The sequence below is a fragment of the Zingiber officinale genome, chromosome 3A (assembly GCF_018446385.1).
Source record: "Zingiber officinale cultivar Zhangliang chromosome 3A, Zo_v1.1, whole genome shotgun sequence".
Classification (NCBI taxonomy): Eukaryota; Viridiplantae; Streptophyta; class Magnoliopsida; order Zingiberales; family Zingiberaceae; genus Zingiber; species Zingiber officinale.
Window position 1 is genome coordinate 114,390,581 of NC_055990.1, and position 18,806 is coordinate 114,409,386.

The 18,806-nt window shown below is 39.2% G+C and overlaps 1 protein-coding gene across 1 annotated transcript; it reads right to left on the reverse strand.

Moving 5' to 3' along the window:
• Positions 1-16,654: 16,654 nt before the first annotated feature.
• On the reverse strand, positions 16,655-17,805 carry LOC122050593. Its single transcript, XM_042611489.1, has 5 exons — positions 17,787-17,805; positions 17,393-17,490; positions 17,121-17,279; positions 16,855-17,034; positions 16,655-16,778 (listed from the first exon to the last, which is right to left on the reverse strand). The coding sequence occupies exons 1-4, from the start codon at positions 17,803-17,805 to the stop codon at positions 16,939-16,941; spliced, it is 372 nt and encodes a 123-aa protein (XP_042467423.1). The 3' UTR covers positions 16,655-16,778; positions 16,855-16,938.
• Between the last annotated feature and the right edge of the window lie 1,001 nt (positions 17,806-18,806).

Consider the following 18,806-nt stretch of genomic DNA (forward strand, 5'->3'; position numbering starts at 1 on the left):
AGCATGTATCAACAGAATCAAGCAAAAGAAAACAAATCAAACTTCTTTAAACATGCTACAATAAACATAAATCAAGGAAAGCAAACTGAGCTCTCTAAGCATGCTATAAATAAGTCAGACAATCTAAACATGCACAATCACAGAAGCTAATTATTCTTAACTTCAGCTTTGGAATGTCCATTTCCACATCACTATACAGATGTATTAAAAGGTCTCTTGAGTTTCAGTTCAGAACCATATTTGTTATCAAATTTCATCTAGTGACTCCGTGAAGTTGATAACCAACTAGAATTAAAGGCACATTCTATTCACTCATGTTTTGCCGAATCAAGATCAGGATAAGGATTTGTACATTAAATCATATCCGAGCAAATGGTACACTGGACATGGAAACTTATTCAAAGATCATTTCAAACCGAAGAAACACCACATAAATAGGTAATCAAGCTATCATGAATAAGTAAGCTTTTTTTTAAAACACAGGCCTTAAAAGCAAATATATTGTCTTCTTCTATAGGATGACCTGTCTTGCCTAGTCCAGAATCTATTTATCTAATAACAATGACTATAAAGAAAATGCTTTAGTAAACAAAACTAAACCCCTAATCAACTTCAATAGCTACTAGAGAAACTGAAAGTGAGGTAGATGATTTTATTAATACCAACATTCTAATTGGTACAAAGAAAGATAGATAAAAACAACAAACCATTTACCCCCACCAGTAAAAAGAACAACATTCTTTAAGCTAGCATTCAACGGAACCTACAGATTTCACCATTTAACTTCTAGAATTCAAAATTATCTACAAGCAAACTCTAAGGTTTCATGCAAGGCTTCGGAACAAGGAAAAGAAACAAGGAATGAACTTCGGTGCTATCCCAATGCTGTATACCATGATCCGGAAGCAAAGAACATAAATTAAACCTCCTACTTAATAGAATTAGATCTCCACTGCAAGGTCAAAGTTTTCCAAAACATAACAATTCCCCTTTTATTTCCCTAATGAAACTCACGGCATTTGTACCCTTTTGAACCTCACGACAGAACTTCAAAAACAAAACAAGAGAAAAACTCTAAATCAATGCCACAAGGAGGATTGTTCATGCTCGGCAAGGAAATGAAGAAGGCAAAATCGCGGAACTACTCCTACTGCAGGTGAGAAGCAACTCACCTTTGCTCTTTAACTTACAACCGAAGAAATCGCTTCAAAGATTCGGAGAGACTTCAAATCCCGCGGCTCCTTTTTGTTTCCAAGCTCCCCGGGTCGAGGTGGTCACATACGGGTGAAGATCGGCCAGAAAGAGCCTTCGCCGGCCGCCGGAGGGTGAAAACCCTAGCTCCTTCGTGTTTCCGCCCGAGATAAGAACGGCGTCGCCGCGTGAGAAGAGAAGGAGATTTTTGAGAGAAGTTTTTGATTTTCCGAAAAGAAACCTAAATTCCTTTTCTTATACTAGGGTTTAAACCGAACTATACCTTAAATATAATCCGTTCTTTCCTTAATTAACAAAAACTCGTCGGCACAGCTGGTCAATCGGCTTTTAACCGAAGCAAGAGGTCTCGGCTTCAATCCCTCAGCCGCACACTTTTTCCCAATTTATTCCCTAATCATTAACTATGCTATAAACTTAATTCTCACCATATAAGGTTAACAAAACCGTGTAGCTCAGCTGGTTGGGCCGGTTGTGCTTAGGTCCGAGGAGCTGGGTTCGAAACCTAGCTTCTACAACTTTTTTTTTTTTAACTTTCTCCTCTCGGTAAAAATACTAAACGGACTCCAAAAATTGCATAAAAATTCCTAAAAATCTCTAGAATATTTTAAAAGAATTTCTAAATATTTTTATGGACATTTGGAACTCCAAATAGAGAAAATTGGGTCGTTACAATTTTTATACAATTTTCGGAGTTTGTTTGATATTTTTACCAAAAGAAAGAAGTTTCAAAAAAATAAAGAGGTTCAACCGAGGTTCGAACCCGTGACCTCCGACCCAACCCGAGTCTTAAGCGAAGCGTGATGACTAAGAACCCAGCAGGGTCATGCTGATTAGAGAAGGAGCGGAAATTATTTAAGTAGTAGTTAATAACAGAAATCGTTAGGTATTAAAAGGGATAAGTTAAGAGAGGAATATGTATTATTTGTGGTCGTGACCTAAACCTCTTCCCCATCTCTTTCTCACGTGCGACGACAACTCGGGCGGAAACGAAGCCGGGGCTAGGGCTTCGTCTCCGGTGGCCGGCCAAGGACTCATCCGAAGGTTGCTTCACACCCTCACGATCCTCTCGGCAAGGAGAACGTGTAGGCGCGAAGAGTCGCTGGAGATTCGAGCTATCCGAAACCCTAGAGGCCGAATTCGGTTGTGAGTCCAAGAACCAAAAGTAAGTGCTACTCACCTGCGGTAAGGGTAGTTTCAAGCTTTGATTTGGTCTTCTTTGGCTTTCAGATTTTGTTGTAAAGAGTTGTGGTTGGTAGGGGATTTAGAGTAGATCCGAGATTTTGATTTTCCCTTGCATTTCGGCTGTAATATGCCTAAAGATTCCTGTGGTTCTGTGAAGGTATAAGCTTTGAATAAGTTACATAGATTTGTTTTGTAAAATTTCAGCAAGTTGAATTGTGCTATGAGAGAGACACGAACATCCTTACTGCTTGTTTTCGGCTTGTGTATCCATTGAATATGAACAACCTTTGAAGTTTTCTGTGTATTCGGATTTGTGCTAGGGAAAAAAAGGGCATGTACAATTCCTTTGAAGCTTGCTGTACAGATTTGGTTTGTGCCATGCATTGGGTATGAATAACCTTAGTTTGGGTGTTTCTGTTGGATTTCCGTGGCTGCATTAAATCCTTTTGATATCAGTTGATTAACATGCTGTTAGACCCCTTTTGTTATTAGATCTTTTATTATTAGTTTTTATACATGCAGTTTTAGATTGGTATGTGGTTTAACAGTTCAGTCGTGTAGTAAATCTTGTTATACATGCAGTTTTAGATTCAGTGTTTCAGTGCAGAATTTTGTTATCATAGTATGCAGAATTTTGTTAGCATAGTATGCAGAATTTTGATTAGCATAATATGCAGATTTTTGTCGAGCTAGTATGCAGATTTTTGTTTAAGCATTACAATGTTAGAAGTTGTTTAAACATTTCAGTTTTTAAAGAAGCATTCTTTTATTAAAAGTATTAACAAGTATAAGTATTTTACTTGAGAAGGCTAGTACCCGACTTCTGAGGTTGTTGTTAAACAAATCCAGGTGATCGTTTCCGAGGTCTCGGCCCTGGTAAGACCAAGGTCTTTACCCTTATAGGACTGGTGACTCGCTACCTCAGTTTCTATTAGGGAGCGCGCATTGGTACTAAGACTGGGCCCAAAAGATTATTATTTTAAAGTATAAAAGTATAAGATTTTAAACAAGTGAAATAGGCTTCACATAAGTTTAAAATTCAGTAAGTTTAGTTTCTTTTATGCTAGCATGTTATTTAGAATTTTCTTGCTGTTGTTTGCTATAAGATGAGTAGCTTTACATGTTTAACATTTCAGTATATTCACATGCATATTCGAGTTTTGTGAGTTAGATAGCGCTTACTAAGCAATTTTGCTTATAGTTACATTTCCTCTTACTACAGATAAAGGAAAGGAAAAGCTATAGCGAAGGAAGGCGACAAGGAGGTGCAGATGGATGTGTGATATTTGGACTATGGAAGCCTTGGGATTTAGTTTAATAATTCATTAAGACTTTGTAATCAGAATATTGGAGCCATTCTTTCATGTTGATAGATTTGCATTGGATATTTTATGTTTAGAACTCTTTCTTTTAATTGCTATGCACATTGGTTTATTATCTGAGTTGTATCATTGTTGCATGCTTGTGTAGATTTATATATATAGTTTCTAGCATGTTCAGATTGATGTATAGTTTTAGCTGTGAACATATGCTTGAGTAGTATGTTTTCCGCTGTTACATATTGTATGCTTTGAGTTTTGAGAGTTTTAAGCGTAGATATTTTCATGTGAACAACTTTAGTTAAGATAAGTTAGTAGTCCAATAGCGCTCCACCCTCACAGACTAGTAGGGAGGAGGGTGGGGTGTTACAAATACCGCCTTGGCCTGGGAGCCAAGGCCTTAGAGCACTACAAGAAAATTAGTCTATCATGACACACATAAATGCCCTTATAGCATATTTATGGTGACATTAACGTTTTGGTGACATTTGCCAAAAACGCCCTATAAAGTGATATCGTCTTAGACCCTCCTCAATTTCCTGACATTTTGTAATGTCGTTATACAATATCAATGCTAACAACAAAAGTGTCCTAATATAAAGATATAACGACACTCTAAAATGTCAAGAAAAGTCTTTTTCTGAGGACATTTTCATATGTCGTGTTATCATCATAACAGTGATAAAACTAAATGTCACTAAAACTCATTTATTATGATATTTATATTTTTTATAAGGACAATAAAAAATGTTAGTAAAGAAAATTTATAAAATCATTTTAAATGTCACCTTAACTAATCTATTATGACATTAACAAATGTCATTATAATAATTTATAAATATATTTAAAATGATCATTAATATTTATATATAATATATAACATGAATTCAATATTTGTACATCATCACAATCCATCCATCATTTAGAATAGAAAAGAAATCATAAAATATAATTTAAAGTGCAAATAGATAATCTAAATTCATCCAACAAATATTTGAGTCAAAGTTACAAATGCAAACTAACGACAAGTTCTTTACATCCAAAACTAACAATATACTACACTCAAAATATTAAGTTTTAGAACAGAGTCTTATAAAATAAAAACTAACTAGGCAAACCATCTTCAACCATCGTATTGCTTCACAAAAATCCAAGTACCTATCACCTACAAATACAATGAATAAATTTGTATTAGTGAAATAAAACAATGAAGACAAAAAGTTAATAGAAATAATGATAAAGATTAAATACCATAACAAACGAGAAAATGTAAAATATCATTTCATATTCACCTAATAATAATCTTCGTTTACTATTAACTGCAAATGCATTTCATATTTATTTAAAATTATAATTACATGATAAATATAAAAAATTAATAATATTTCAATGAAAAGTAGAAAATATACCAGATGATAAGGCCAAGATATCATTCCTCCAAGTGCATCCTTAAACTTCTGTAAAAAAATCATAAGGTCTAATTAAACTCTCTTCTGGTTCCAAGAGAACTTGTATTCTTACTTCACACCAATTTGGTCCTAGTGCTTGTCTCCCTACTATAGTATTTGGATCCATGCTATGGAGCACTCCTTTTGCCATAATTTTCGTTGAATCAAATAAACTTTTAATCAAAACAGAACATCCAATCTACATAAAAGTGTAAAAGAGTTAAAAATTTAAATAGTTTAAAGATATGTGAAACGCATAATAAAAAATGAAATTAAATAAACCTTACTCGTAAAGATGGATGATGAGGAGCAGATATTTGTGGATTATTATTTGGTGATATGTGTCGATTACTATTACAATTTGAAAAATGACTCTGGTTTGATTGCTCAGAAATCTTAGCTTCTAACATTGCAATATGTTGGCCTTGCTTTTTAATTTGCTCATCCATTTTTTCTAATTTTGTCAGTTGTTCCATCACTAGTCGATTGCATGTGCCACAACTAGGAACTTCTCCCAATAAATCAGATCAACTAACACCATCACCAAGCATACATACTCGACCAGGTCTATCTGGTCCCATGATTTGAGCAAATATATCATTCTGATTCACTTTATCATTAGAATCTTCAGGAAGTTGATTTGTTAATTCATTCATTGTAGCCTTTATCAAAACATAACATGTTGATACTGTAACGCCCGAAAATTCTCAAAACTATTTTAGAAATATTCTATGATTTTCTAGAATTTTAGAATATTTTTATGGAATTTTTAGAGTAGCGGAAGTAGCAAAAATAAATAGGACCATAAAATAGCCTACGCGGGAATCGAACCCGAGACCTATTGGGTCCTATGACTTATGGTGAACCATGGTAACCAAGTGAACCCAGCAGGGCCGTGCTGAAAGGAAAGGGAGACAATAATATTTATGTTAGATTTGGGCGGAAATTACCACTTAATATAAATAGGAAATAATTAAGTGAAGGGTTATTTGGATCGTGATTTTTCCTCTCCTCAAACCCTCACCGCCGAACCTCCCTTCTCCCTCATCTCTCGGCGCCAACCACAAGCAGGGCTTCCCCTCCTAGGGCTTCAAGGGCACTTTCCGGCGACGACTTCGACACGAGGACGCTCCCCTCCGCGAGAGGAACGCGTAGACGCGAGAAGATCGTCAAAAGGATCGTCTCCTCCGGAAATCTAGCGATTAGAATCGTAAGAAAATCCGAACAGGAGGTAAGAAACCCCTCACCTGCAGTATAAGTAACTTCCGTGTGAATTCCATGTGCTAGTTTAGTAGTATGTAAATTTTCGACACAAAGGATGTGAATTAGCGTATACCAAGTGTTCGATAAAATTGTTTAGTTCAGTAAAATGCAACTTAGGCATTTTAGTAGCTTAGATAAATGTGATAGAAGCATTTTTACAGTTTATTTAGTCTTGCTTCAGCTCTTACAGGACTAGATGTCCAATGGGTGGGTTCCCACAGTCGCCTCTAGGTTTAGATAACCTAGTTATGGGTTTAGACAACCTAGTAAAAGCAAGACAAGAAATTATTAGTTTATGATCAGTACTTTACTTTCTCAGTGGCACTATACTGGATTAGATATCCTTTGGGCTGGACTACCATAGTCGTCCCTAGGTTCAGATAACCTAGTAAACCCTACTAAATTCGGGACTTACAAACCCGGGTCTAGCTAGGGATGCGCGCATAGCACGTACAGTTGCCGGGCCCATTAGCAGCATGATTATATATTTTCATCTATTATATGTATAGTTTTTAAACTCTCACGAATCAGTTGTGTATACAGTTTAAATTCAGTATTAGCTTAGTTTAGCTTAGTTCAGTTCATGCTTCAGTTTAGCTCACTCTTATAGTTGTGTATGATAGCTCTATGTTCAGTTCATGTTACACATGCTTTAGATGATAGTATGCCATGTTTTAGCCCAATCAGTACATATTTTAAATAGCATGTTTTAAAAGCATATTGCATCGAATGCATGTTCTTGTGAGGTAGATGGTTTCTTACTAAGCAAAAGCTTACAGATACTTTTCCTTATACTGCAGATAAAGGTAAAGGAAAGATGGACTAGCGGAGGCTGGAGGGCAATGCGATCAAGATGTGTGTGGATGGAACTTGGAATAAAGATCTTAGGGAATTTCAGCAAGCTTGTTTAAGCATTAGAACTTTTTAGCGTTTTGGTTATTTTGCACCTTAGTAAGTTAAATGTTATGAACTAGTTAATCATGCATTCTATCATGTTAGAACACTATTTTATGATGTTAGAATGTTTTGTATTTGGTTTAGAATAGTTATAAGTAACTTTGGCACAAACAAGTGCTGAAATCAGGCCTTTGGCACGAAATCAGAAACTCGAATCGATCAGCTGATCGATTCGAGAGTTTCTAATCGATCGAAGGATCGACTGGGCAATTGGACTCGCGAACAGTAGGCCTCTAGATCGATCAGCTGATCGATCCAGCAAGTTCTGTCGCGAACAGAAGGCTCTGGGATCGATCACTGGATCGATTGACCAGTCTGGATCGATCAGCCGATCGATCCAGAATATTGCCCCGAGCACAGTAGCGTGCTGGATCGATCACTGGATCGATCCAACTCACGTCCCGGATACAGTAGCCCTCTGAATCGATCTCCGGATCGATTCGACCATTCCAATCGATCCGTGGATCGATTGGGAGGCTTGATATTAGCTAGAAACCCTTAGTTAAGTTCCTTGACCATAAGGAGAGGTAATAATGACATGAATAGCTTAGATTACACCCCTTAGCACATGTAGAACCAAGAAATGATAATAGTTTAGCAAAAATTTTAATTGGTACAGCTTCCGCACTTAGATTTAATGATGGTCATGGATTAGTTAGCACAGCAATGAATGTGACGATCGGCCTTACAGCTTAGTTAGTAGAAGGCGGGTCGTTACAGAGTGGTATCAGAGCAGTGTTCCATACTTCCTACACACACATCAGCATTGAACCTGCAGCTTCCAAGTAAGAAACATCTCCCTCTTTATTATGTTCTTTCTTTCATGTTTATGGATAATGTAGCATGTTGATTGATGATAGTACCTAATATGATAGTGATAGTAGTTATATAAACATGATTGCCTTAGTTATGTATATCCTCTATGTCTTTAGCAATGGCACGAGGACGCCCAGCTAGAAGGGCACCAGCTACTGAGCCCCAGCATGAGGCAGGCAGTTCTTGAACAGCAACAAGAGATAGCCACCTTGAAGGCTAGTCGGTGAGAACACTCCCACAATCACCGGAACAAAACTTAGCAATGCCGGTGGTCTTAGAGGTTCCCCAGTCCGACCTCTGACACGGTGGCTCCAGGCCAGGGAACACGAGGGAAGCCTATCTCGATCCAGGATGAGAGTCAAGCGGAGAATTTCTCGTGCACCCGAACCATGGGATGCTCAAGCATGGTTCAAACACTGGAAAGTATGATGGAGCTTACGGGTGGCCGAGTATGAAAAGGTGAAGTCGCCTCCTTACGCTGCGGAGATGCACGATGTGGTGGGAGAAATTAAGCGCCCAGTGAATCAGATGACATGGGTGACTTGAGAAAGAATTCTTGAGGAGTTCTTTCACATGCGGGTCACAAACCGCCACTATGATGAGTTCACCGAGTCAGGGCAACCTTTTAGTGGAGGAAGCCTGAAGAAATTCAACAGTTGGCTCGTCCTATGCCTGAACTAGTCGACGTAAAAGAACGAGTCGATTGATGCTCAAGGCGAGGCCGGAAATAATGAGCGTGGTGGCGGCATTCATAGGCCGCAAACCACCGAAGGACTAGTCAGCAGTGCTCTGACCACCGAGCACTACCAGAATAATATCAAGCAGCAGAAACAAGTCCTCTCAGAATCTAAAGGTCAAGGAGGCTCAGGTACTCAGAAACAGCAGGGTCACAACTCCCATGGCTCTAACTGGAAAGGGAACATCAGCAGCAAGCGCAAACCAGGGAGTTACCCAAAAGGAGGACCGGCTAGTAAATAGCCCAGCTATCCAAAATGTGCTACTTGTGGGAAATTCAATCCTGGAGTTTGTTGTAAGGGCACACGAGGATGCTTTGAATGCGGACAGGAAGGGCATATGGCCAAGCAGTGTCCGAACAAGACTAGCTTTCCTCCACCACAGCCGATCCAGTACGAAGCCAAGCCAGTACAGTTGCATCAGATGCAGGCCGCCTTAGATGGTCCACACAGTAGCCAGGGCAGACTAGAAGCCCCCCCAACCAGAGAGGACGTAGCAAATGCCTCGAAAGTTGTTACAAGTCAGATTAGTATTTTACAGCAAAGTACAACTGTCTTATTCGATACTGGGGCAACCCATTCATATATATCCAGGGCATTTGCTGAGAAGTTAGCAATACCTCCAGAGGTACTCAGTAGTCAGTTTCTGACGACGTTACCTTCAGGAGAAATTATGGCATCCACGCACTGGCTTAGAGCAGTGCCAGTCATTATAGCAGACAGAGAACTCTTCTGTGATCTGATAGTGCTAGATATGACTGATTATGAAGTCATCTTTGGAATGGACTTCCTGATCAGATACGGTGCCTCTATAGAGTGCCGTAAACAGAAAGTTGTATTCCAACCTAAAGCAGAAGCACAGTTCGAGTTCATTGGAGCACCCAGGAGAAAGCCCAAGAAATTTCTCTCAGCTATGAGGGCACAAAGATTAATGGATTCAGGATGTATGGGATTTTTAGCGCACGTAGTCAATACCAGATAGGACAAGGACCAACAGCCATCAGAGGTCCGAGTCGTATGTGACTACCCAGCAGTCTTCCCTGAAGAGTTACCAAGCTTAGCACCAGACAGGGAGATTGAATTCGAAATAGAGTTCATCCTCGATACCAATCCTATTTCCAAAGCACCATACCGCATGGCTCCAGCAGAACTGAAGGAACTTCATGAGCAACTACAGGAGCTGCTTGACAAAGGCTTCATACGCCCTAGTCACTCACCGTGGGGAGCGCCTGTATTGTTCGTGAAGAAGAAGGATGGGAGCATGTGCCTGTGTATAGATTACCGGGCACTGAATCAAGTTACGATCAAGAACAGGTATCCTCTTCCCAGAATAGATGACCTGTTCGATCAGCTAAAGGGAGCAGCAGTGTTCTCTAAGATAGACCTCAGGTCAGGTTATCATCAGGTGAAAGTTAAAGAAAGGGATATACCCAAGACATCATTTAGGACTAGATACGGACATTACGAGTTCGTAGTCATGCCCTTTGGTGTGACAAATGCTCCAGCTACTTTCATGGACCTCATGAACAGGGTATTCAAAGAATACTTAGATAAGTTTGTTATTGTGTTCATCGATGACATTCTTATCTATTCAGGAACTCAGGAAGAACACGCAGAGCACCTGGAAATAGTATTGCAGACCCTTCAGCAGAACCAGCTGTATGCCAAGTTCATGAAATGTGAATTCTGGTTAGATCAGGTGTCCTTCCTGGGTCACATCATCTCAAAGGATGGTATCATGGTAGACCCCAGTAAAATAGAAGCTATGAGTAACTAGAAAAGACCCAAGAACGCTAGTGAGATCAGAAGCTTTCTGGGATTAGCAGGTTACTACAGGAAATTCGTAGAGGACTTCTCCAGGATAGCCTCCCCACTGACAGCTCTTACCAGAAAGAACAGAAAGTTTCAGTGGACAGAGGACTGTGAGAACAGTTTCAGCGAGCTGAAAAGGAGATTGACCAGTGCACCTATTCTGACTCTACCAGAAAACACAGACAGCTTTGATATATATAGTGATGCCTCTAAATTGGGATTAGGAGCAGTGCTGATACAAAATGGTAAGGTGATCGCCTACGCTTCCAGACAACTCAAGAATTATGAGAGGAATTACCCCACTCATGACCTTGAGCTTGCAGCAGTGGTGTTCGCTCTCAAAATTTGGAGACATTACTTGTATGGAGCTCAGTGCAGAGTGTACACAGATCATCAGAGTCTGAAGTACTTCTTCACTCAGAAGGATCTGAATATGCGACAGTGCAGATGGCTAGAGCTGGTCAAAGACTACGATATAGACATCCTCTACCACCCAGGGAAAGCTAATAGGGTAGCAGACACCCTTAGCAGAAAGTCCAGTGCTGCCCTATCATCTCTAGCAGCCATGTCACCACCCCTACAGAAGGAGATCACAGATTTCGGTCTCGAACTCATAGTCGGATGACTCTCTACTATGACATTAGAGTCTACCTTGCTTGGTGACATCCAGACAGCTCAGGAGCAGGATCCTGAAATTCAGAAAATCAAGCAAGGATTAGCAGAATCAGAAAGTGGAGAATTCAGAGTGTCCGCTAGCGGGGTGTTGTACTTTGGCGACAGATTATGCGTTCCAGATCAGGGGGAACTACAGAGGAAAATCCTAGATGAGGCTCACAAGACTCCTTATGCGATGCATCCCGGCTCCACCAAGATGTACCAGGACTTGAAGAAACGTTTTTGGTGGCCTGGGATGAAGAGGGACATCGCTCGATATGTCAACACCTGCCTAACCTGTCAGAGGGTTAAGGCAGAACATCAGAGACCAGGAGGAGTTCTACAACCCATTCAGATTCCAGAATGGAAGTGGGAAGATATTTCTATGGATTTCGTAGTGGGATTACCTAGAACCACGAATGGTTTTGATACCATCTGGGTAGTAGTCGACAGATTGACTAAATCAGCCCACTTCTTAGCTATCAAGATATCCTACTCCATGGAACAGCTAGCTCAGTTGTATCTCAAGGAGATCGTTAGACTACATGGAGTCCCACGAACCATTATATCAGACAGAGATAGCAGATTCACATCACACTTCTGGGAGTGTGTACAGACAGCTTTAGCATAGCCTTCCATCCTCAGACAGATGGACAGACGGAGCGGGTAAATCAGGTACTCGAAGATATGCTCCGAGCATGTGCCCTAGATTTCAAAGGAAGTTGGTGCAAATATCTGAGCTTAGCAGAATTCGCATACAACAACAGCTATCAGGCCACCATCCGCATGGCACCTTATGAGGCTCTCTATGGGCGGAGGTGTAGATCTCCAATCTGCTGGTATGAGAGTGGTGAACAGAAAGAACACAGCAGCTATACAACAGATCCGCCAGAGGATAGAGACAGCTCAGAGCCGCCAGAAAAGCTATGCTGATACACGGCGCAGACCTTTAGAGTTTTCAGTTGGGGATTTAGTGTTCCTTCGAGTAGCTCCTATGAAGGGAGTAATGCGTTTTGGGAAGAAGGGCAAATTAAGTCCCAGATATGTGAGACCATACATTATCAGTAAAAGAGATGGCAAGGTAGCATATGAGCTAGAGCTACCCCAGGAAATGTCAGCCGTCCACAATGTATTTCATGTCTCTATGCTGAAGAAGCATATCCCAGATGCCACCCAGGTGATTGAGCCCCAGTCGGTATAAATCCGCGAAGATCTCAGCTATGACAGTCGGCCTATTCAGATAATAGACCGAGCAGTTAAGAAATTACGGAACAAGGAAGTACCATTAGTCAAAGTATTTGGCAGAATCACACAGCAGAAGAGGCAACTTGGGAGACAGAAGCCAGTATGAGACAGAAGTACCCAGAGTTATTCTAAGTTCGAGGACGAACTTTTTATAAAGTATGGGGGATTGTAACGCCCGAAAATTCTCAAAACTATTTTAGAAATATTCTATGATTTTCTGGAATTTTAGAATATTTTTATGGAATTTTTAGAGTAGCGGAAGTAGCAAAAATAAATAGGACCGTAAAATAGCCTACGCGGGAATCGAACCCGAGACCTATTGGGTCCTATGACTTATGGTGAACCATGGTAACCAAGTGAACCCAGCAGGGCCGTGCTAAAAGGAAAGGGAGACAATAATATTTATGTTAGATTTGGGCGGAAATTACCACTTAATATAAATAGGAAATAATTAAGTGAAGGGTTATTTGGATCGTGATTTTTCCTCTCCTCAAACCCTCACCGCCGAACCTCCCTTCTCCCTCATCTCTCGGCGCCAACCATAAGCAGGGCTAGGCTTCCCCTCCTAGGGCTTCAAGGGCACTTTCCGGCGACGCTTCGACACGAGGACGCTCCCCTCCGCGAGAGGAACGCGTAGACGCGAGAAGATCGTCAAAAGGATCGTCTCCTCCGGAAATCTAGCGATTAGAATCGTAAGAAAATCCAAACAGGAGGTAAGAAACCCCTCACCTGCAGTATAAGTAGCTTCCGTGTGAATTCCATGTGCTAGTTTAGTAGTATGTAAATTTTCGACACAAAGGATGCGAATTAGCGCATACCAAGTGTTCGATAAAATTGTTTAGTTAAGTAAAATGCAACTTAGGCATTTTAGTAGCTTAGATAAATGCGATAGAAGCATTTTTACAGTTTATTTAGTCTTGCTTCAGCTCTTACAGGACTAGATGTCCAACGGGTGGGTTCCCACAGTCGCCTCTAGGTTTAGATAACCTAGTTATGGGTTTAGACAACCTAGTAAAAGCAAGACAAGAAATTATTAGTTTATGATCAGTACTTTACTTTCTCAGTGGCACTGTACTGGATTAGATATCCTTTGGGCTGGACTCCCATAGTCGTCCCTAGGTTCAGATAACCTAGTAAACCCTACTAAATTCGGGACTTGCAAACCCGGGTCTAGCTAGGGATGCACGCATAGCACGTACAGTTGCCGGGCTCATTACCAGCATGATTATATATTTTCATCTATTATATGTATAGTTTTTAAACTCTCACGAATCAGTTGTGTATACAGTTTAAATTCAGTATTAGCTTAGTTTAGCTTAGTTCAGTTCATGCTTCAGTTCAGCTCACTCTTATAGTTGTGTATGATAGCTCTATGTTCAGTTCATGTTACACATGCTTTAGATGATAGTATGCCATGTTTTAGCCCAATCAGTACATATTTTAAATAGTATGTTTTAAAAGCATATTGCATCGAATGCATGTTCTTGTGAGGTAGATGGTTTCTTATTAAGCAAAAGCTTACAGATACTTTTCCTTATACTGCAGATAAAGGTAAAGGAAAGATGGACTAGCGGAGGCTGGAGGGCAATGCGATCAAGATATGTGTGGATGGAACTTGGAATAAAGATCTTAGGGAATTTCAGCAAGCTTGTTTAAGCATTAGAACTTTTTAGCGTTTTGGTTATTTTGCACCTTAGTAAGTTAAATGTTATGAACTAGTTAATCATGCATTCTATCATGTTAGAACACTATTTTATGATGTTAGAATGTTTTGTATTTGGTTTAGAATAGTTATAAGTAACTTTGGCACAAACAAGTGCTGAAATCAGGCCTTTGGCACGAAATCAGAAACTCGAATCGATCAGCTGATCGATTCGAGAGTTTCTAATCGATCGAAGGATCGACTGGGCAATTGGACTCGCGAATAGTAGGCCTCTGGATCGATCAGCTGATCGATCCAGCAAGTTCTGTCGTGAACAGAAGGCTCTGGGATCGATCACTGGATCGATTGGCCAGTCTGGATCGATCAGCCGATCGATCCAGAATATTGCCCCGAGCACAGTAGCGTGCTGGATCGATCACTGGATCGATCCAACCCATGTCCCGGATATAGTAGCCCTCTGAATCAATCTCCGGATCGATTCGACCATTCCAATCGATCCGTGGATCGATTGGGAGGCCTGATATTAGCTAGAAACCCTTAGTTAAGTTCCTTGACCATAAGGGGAGGTAATAATGACATGAATAGCTTAGATTACACCCCTTAGCACATGTAGAACCAAGAAATGATAATAGTTTAGCAAAAATTTTAATTGGTATAGCTTCCGCACTTAGATTTTATGATGGTCATGGATTAGTTAGCACAGTAATGAATGTGACGATCGGCCTTACAGCTTAGTTAGTAGAAGGCGGGTCGTTACAGATACTTATTAAATATATAATGATAATTAAAATAAATCATTTTTGCTACAATATAGTTGAAGAGTATAAAAATAGCTTACCAATCTTTTTGCTACAATATTACTTGAAGGACTTCCATTGGCATGAGTAAAGTAAGCCTGGAATAATTCAACTCGTGATGGAGGGTATCCCTTTTCTTTTTCCTGTAAATATTCAAGTTCATCTCAATCTAATAAACATGTGCCAAATTAGATAACTTTTTAAACAAGTCAATATTCACTTCTTTGTAAAATCATTGTGTTTTCACTATTAGATAACTTTTATATCTAAATTCAAGTTGTTACAGCATGTTATCCATGCATAGACTCACAATAGCTCTAGTTCTATACTATATAAACATGTGCCAAATTTTTATAGTAATTTTAGTTTGGTAACTACAATAATTAAAATGCTGAAGAACAAATTTTTATAGTAATTTCAGTTTGGTAACAAATCATTATTTGGAACTTTTTTTGAGTTGCTGAAGAAGATAGAAATGAGAAAAAGCTTTCAATCAAAAAGAAATGAAAGCAGTCATTAGTTAAAGCAACACTTCAGTAGGAAAGTCTTAGTGCAACGATAAAGTTGCTGCTATGTGGGTCCTCGGGTTTGAGTCACAGAAATAGTTTCTTGCAAAGTGCAATGTAAGGTTGCGTACAATTGACCCAATGTGGTCTGATCCTTTCTCGGAATCCTAGATTGACGAGAGCTTTATGCACCGGACTGTCCTTTAGTCAAAGCAACACTTCTAATATGGGTTATAATGATAATTAAGCTAGCATATGAAATTACTAACTACTGATTTCCCTGTGTAACGATCCAGAGAAATTAAGAGCTCAGATATCATTTTTTGAATTTTAAGCGTGGGCACCAATGTTGTAAGAATAAAGACACACAGACTTCATATAGCATAAACAACACAGTGGATTTTAGTTAAATCTAGTGAAGAAAATACTCAGTCAATACATCTCTTCTATCATGACACAGAGATTATCCTCACAATGTCTGGCTAAAACTACAGGCATCTACCTAGATATTCAGAGATCTTCAAGGCATCTCACATTACAATTAATGCCCTAGACTAATGTAGGGAAATGTAATTTATTATTGATGTATAGAAACTTTTTCATTGCAAAAAGAATTCTCAAACTGTTGGCCTTCTATTATAATGAAGATATATGATTGACTGACAACCATGAAGCATGCAAGAACAATATCCGTGTTGAAGTCTAAAATGACATTTACCAACATATAGGGATCTCACATTGCACAATTGATGTCCTTAGTAAATTAAGATAGTACAATGTAAAAAGAGTTCTCACATTGTTTGGCCTTGTTATTAAAATAAAGATATATACAGATGACTAAAAAAAATAAATGCAATAGAGGAACATAAAGACTAAAAGGTTATCTATTAACATAAAAAAATGAAATAATAATCAAACTGTAGATATGGAACCTGGATTAACTAAATTCCTATAAAATATTGCAAAATAGCTTACCCTTTCAGTTACCATGTTTTTAAGTTCTCGCCATTGTCCATATGCCTTTTGGCGAAGAGCATCAACATCCCTGAATTGTTGACGAAGAACTCTCAAAATTTGTTGTTCCTCATCATACTTCTTCCTGGCAACATTTGCATTTGCTTCAGTTCGCAGCACCTCAGTTCTAAGAGAATCCAATTCCTTCTTCAAAAGCTGCAGGCATAAAACAAGTTTTAAATCAAGATGAAAGGAAAACATTAAAAAGATTATGACAGTACAACAAAAGTACATTAAATCGCTCATCAATCTGTTCCTTTTGATCAAATGCCTCATCCATTTCAGTAATTGAGCCCATATTAGAAGTGAGTTGGTCTCACTGTTGCCTTAACTGTTTAAGATCATGAATATATTTCTTTTCTTCTTTCAGTGGCATGGTTATATGCTGAAGATCAAATTCCATTGATTGTATCTGAACAAGAAAACATGTAACTAGATGAATAAAAGGAGGAACAAACAGTCAAAACGCTTTCAGGAAGGATCACCTCAAAATCTTACCTTGGCATCAAGTTCCTCAATGGACTGTACATTTTTCAGCTTGTTTAACATTAATTGGAGTGACTCCATATGTTGGAGTTTGGCACTAACTGCAGCTCTTGCAGTTCTGTCTTCAGCTTTTTCATCTTCAAATTTCTTCCAGAATTCATTACATATCACCTGAGGATAAAATAGATCAATAAAAATAAAAACTAAAGAGAAACTAATCTAATGTCCTATCGGGATTCTCTGCCTCAAAAGTTAATTAGCATGGAACTGTATGTAACTAATACCTTCTGCTTTTCAATAGAAACTTTGATAGAATCCCTTCTTTGGGTTTTCTCATTTACTTCTGACTGTGCAGTTTGTATGCTTGCTGAAAGTTGATTGTCTTAGTTCCAATTATGACCATTTCAGAACCATGCATGGATTAAACAAACTCTAAGTAATCATTTAAAGATTACATGAAAACGACAAAAAAATGTTTTGAAATTGCATCAGACAACTCTCCAAACTACAAGCAATGCAACAAGGAATTATTTGTATTGTTGGGGAATCAATCAGCCTTACTTTCATGGAGATAGGGTTCGGATTGAAAAAATTAATAGTACACAAAAACAAAAGGTAACATGTAACAAAGAAATACCTTTAAAACTTCAAATTTCTTAAACCAAAACCTCCACTCACTGTGCTGTGGAGGAATCATGGTGGAGACGAGTGATGGAGGCCGGCGGCAGCGGCGATAAGGATGCGTGAACGTGGGTGAGAGGAGCGGTGACGGCGAGAATGGGTTAGGGAGGAAAAAGGGTGAGGAGCAGCGATAGAGATGATGAGCGTGGGGGAGAGAAGTGGTGACGAGAAGAGCAGGTTAGAGAGGAGAAAGGGAGAGGAGGTAGCGGCGCTTGAGCGGATCTGAGCGGTGACGGCGAAAATTAGGGATTGTCCGCAAGAAGAAACAATCGACACTTGAGGGAACAGAAACCTCGATCGGGCAAAATCTATAACGCGGTTGTGGAAAAAAAAATACACGAATAGGTTATACTTTAAGTATGTTATATGGTGACATTATTAAATTTTGTCACCATATATAATCTAAAATGATATTTTAATACTTAAAATAATCTCTTTTGATATATGTCATTATAAATTATTTATAATGACACTAAAAATTAAATGTCATAAAGAAAGTATCATAATAGATCATATTTCTTGTAGTGGAGGGAAGAGTTTTTTGTCCTTCCACCCACAACATCATAATAAATTTCATTTATTTCCTAGGTGGATAGTGTTGGATCGTGAAGTTTCGCTAGAGGGGGGGGGGGTGAATAGCGATTATAAAAATTTCGATAAGAGCAAGCACAACAGAAAAGACGAAATTAAAACAATGCTAACACAATAACCAATTTTACTTGGTTCAGAGCCTTTGGCGACTCCTACTCCAAGGCCTGCACACGAGGGCACTTTCGTTGGGCAATTCACTAGCAATTTGAATAATTATTTTACAATTGAAAGTACAGTTGCTAATGAAAAATAAAGCAGTACCGACAGAGGAAGAAATCAAAAAGAAAAGAGCGCGTTGTCGGAGCTTTGCGGCGTCGCAGGAGCACAGAAGAGCAGATCATCAATCCAGAGTTGTTGTTGGAGCTCCACCCCTGCCCCTTCTTTTATATGATGCTCGGGGCGCCTCGGATCCCTTCCGGGCGCCCT

What these genes read in the sequence shown, in the direction of transcription:
- LOC122050593 (XM_042611489.1), bottom strand. An exon ending in TTTCTATTGAAAAGCAGAAG is followed by an intron (nt 17,280 to 17,392) that starts GTATTAGTTACA and finishes TTTTATCCTCAG; the next exon opens with GTGATATGTAATGAATTCTG. An exon ending in TTGAGGAACTTGATGCCAAG is followed by an intron (nt 17,035 to 17,120) that starts GTAAGATTTTGA and finishes TTTCTTGTTCAG; the next exon opens with ATACAATCAATGGAATTTGA.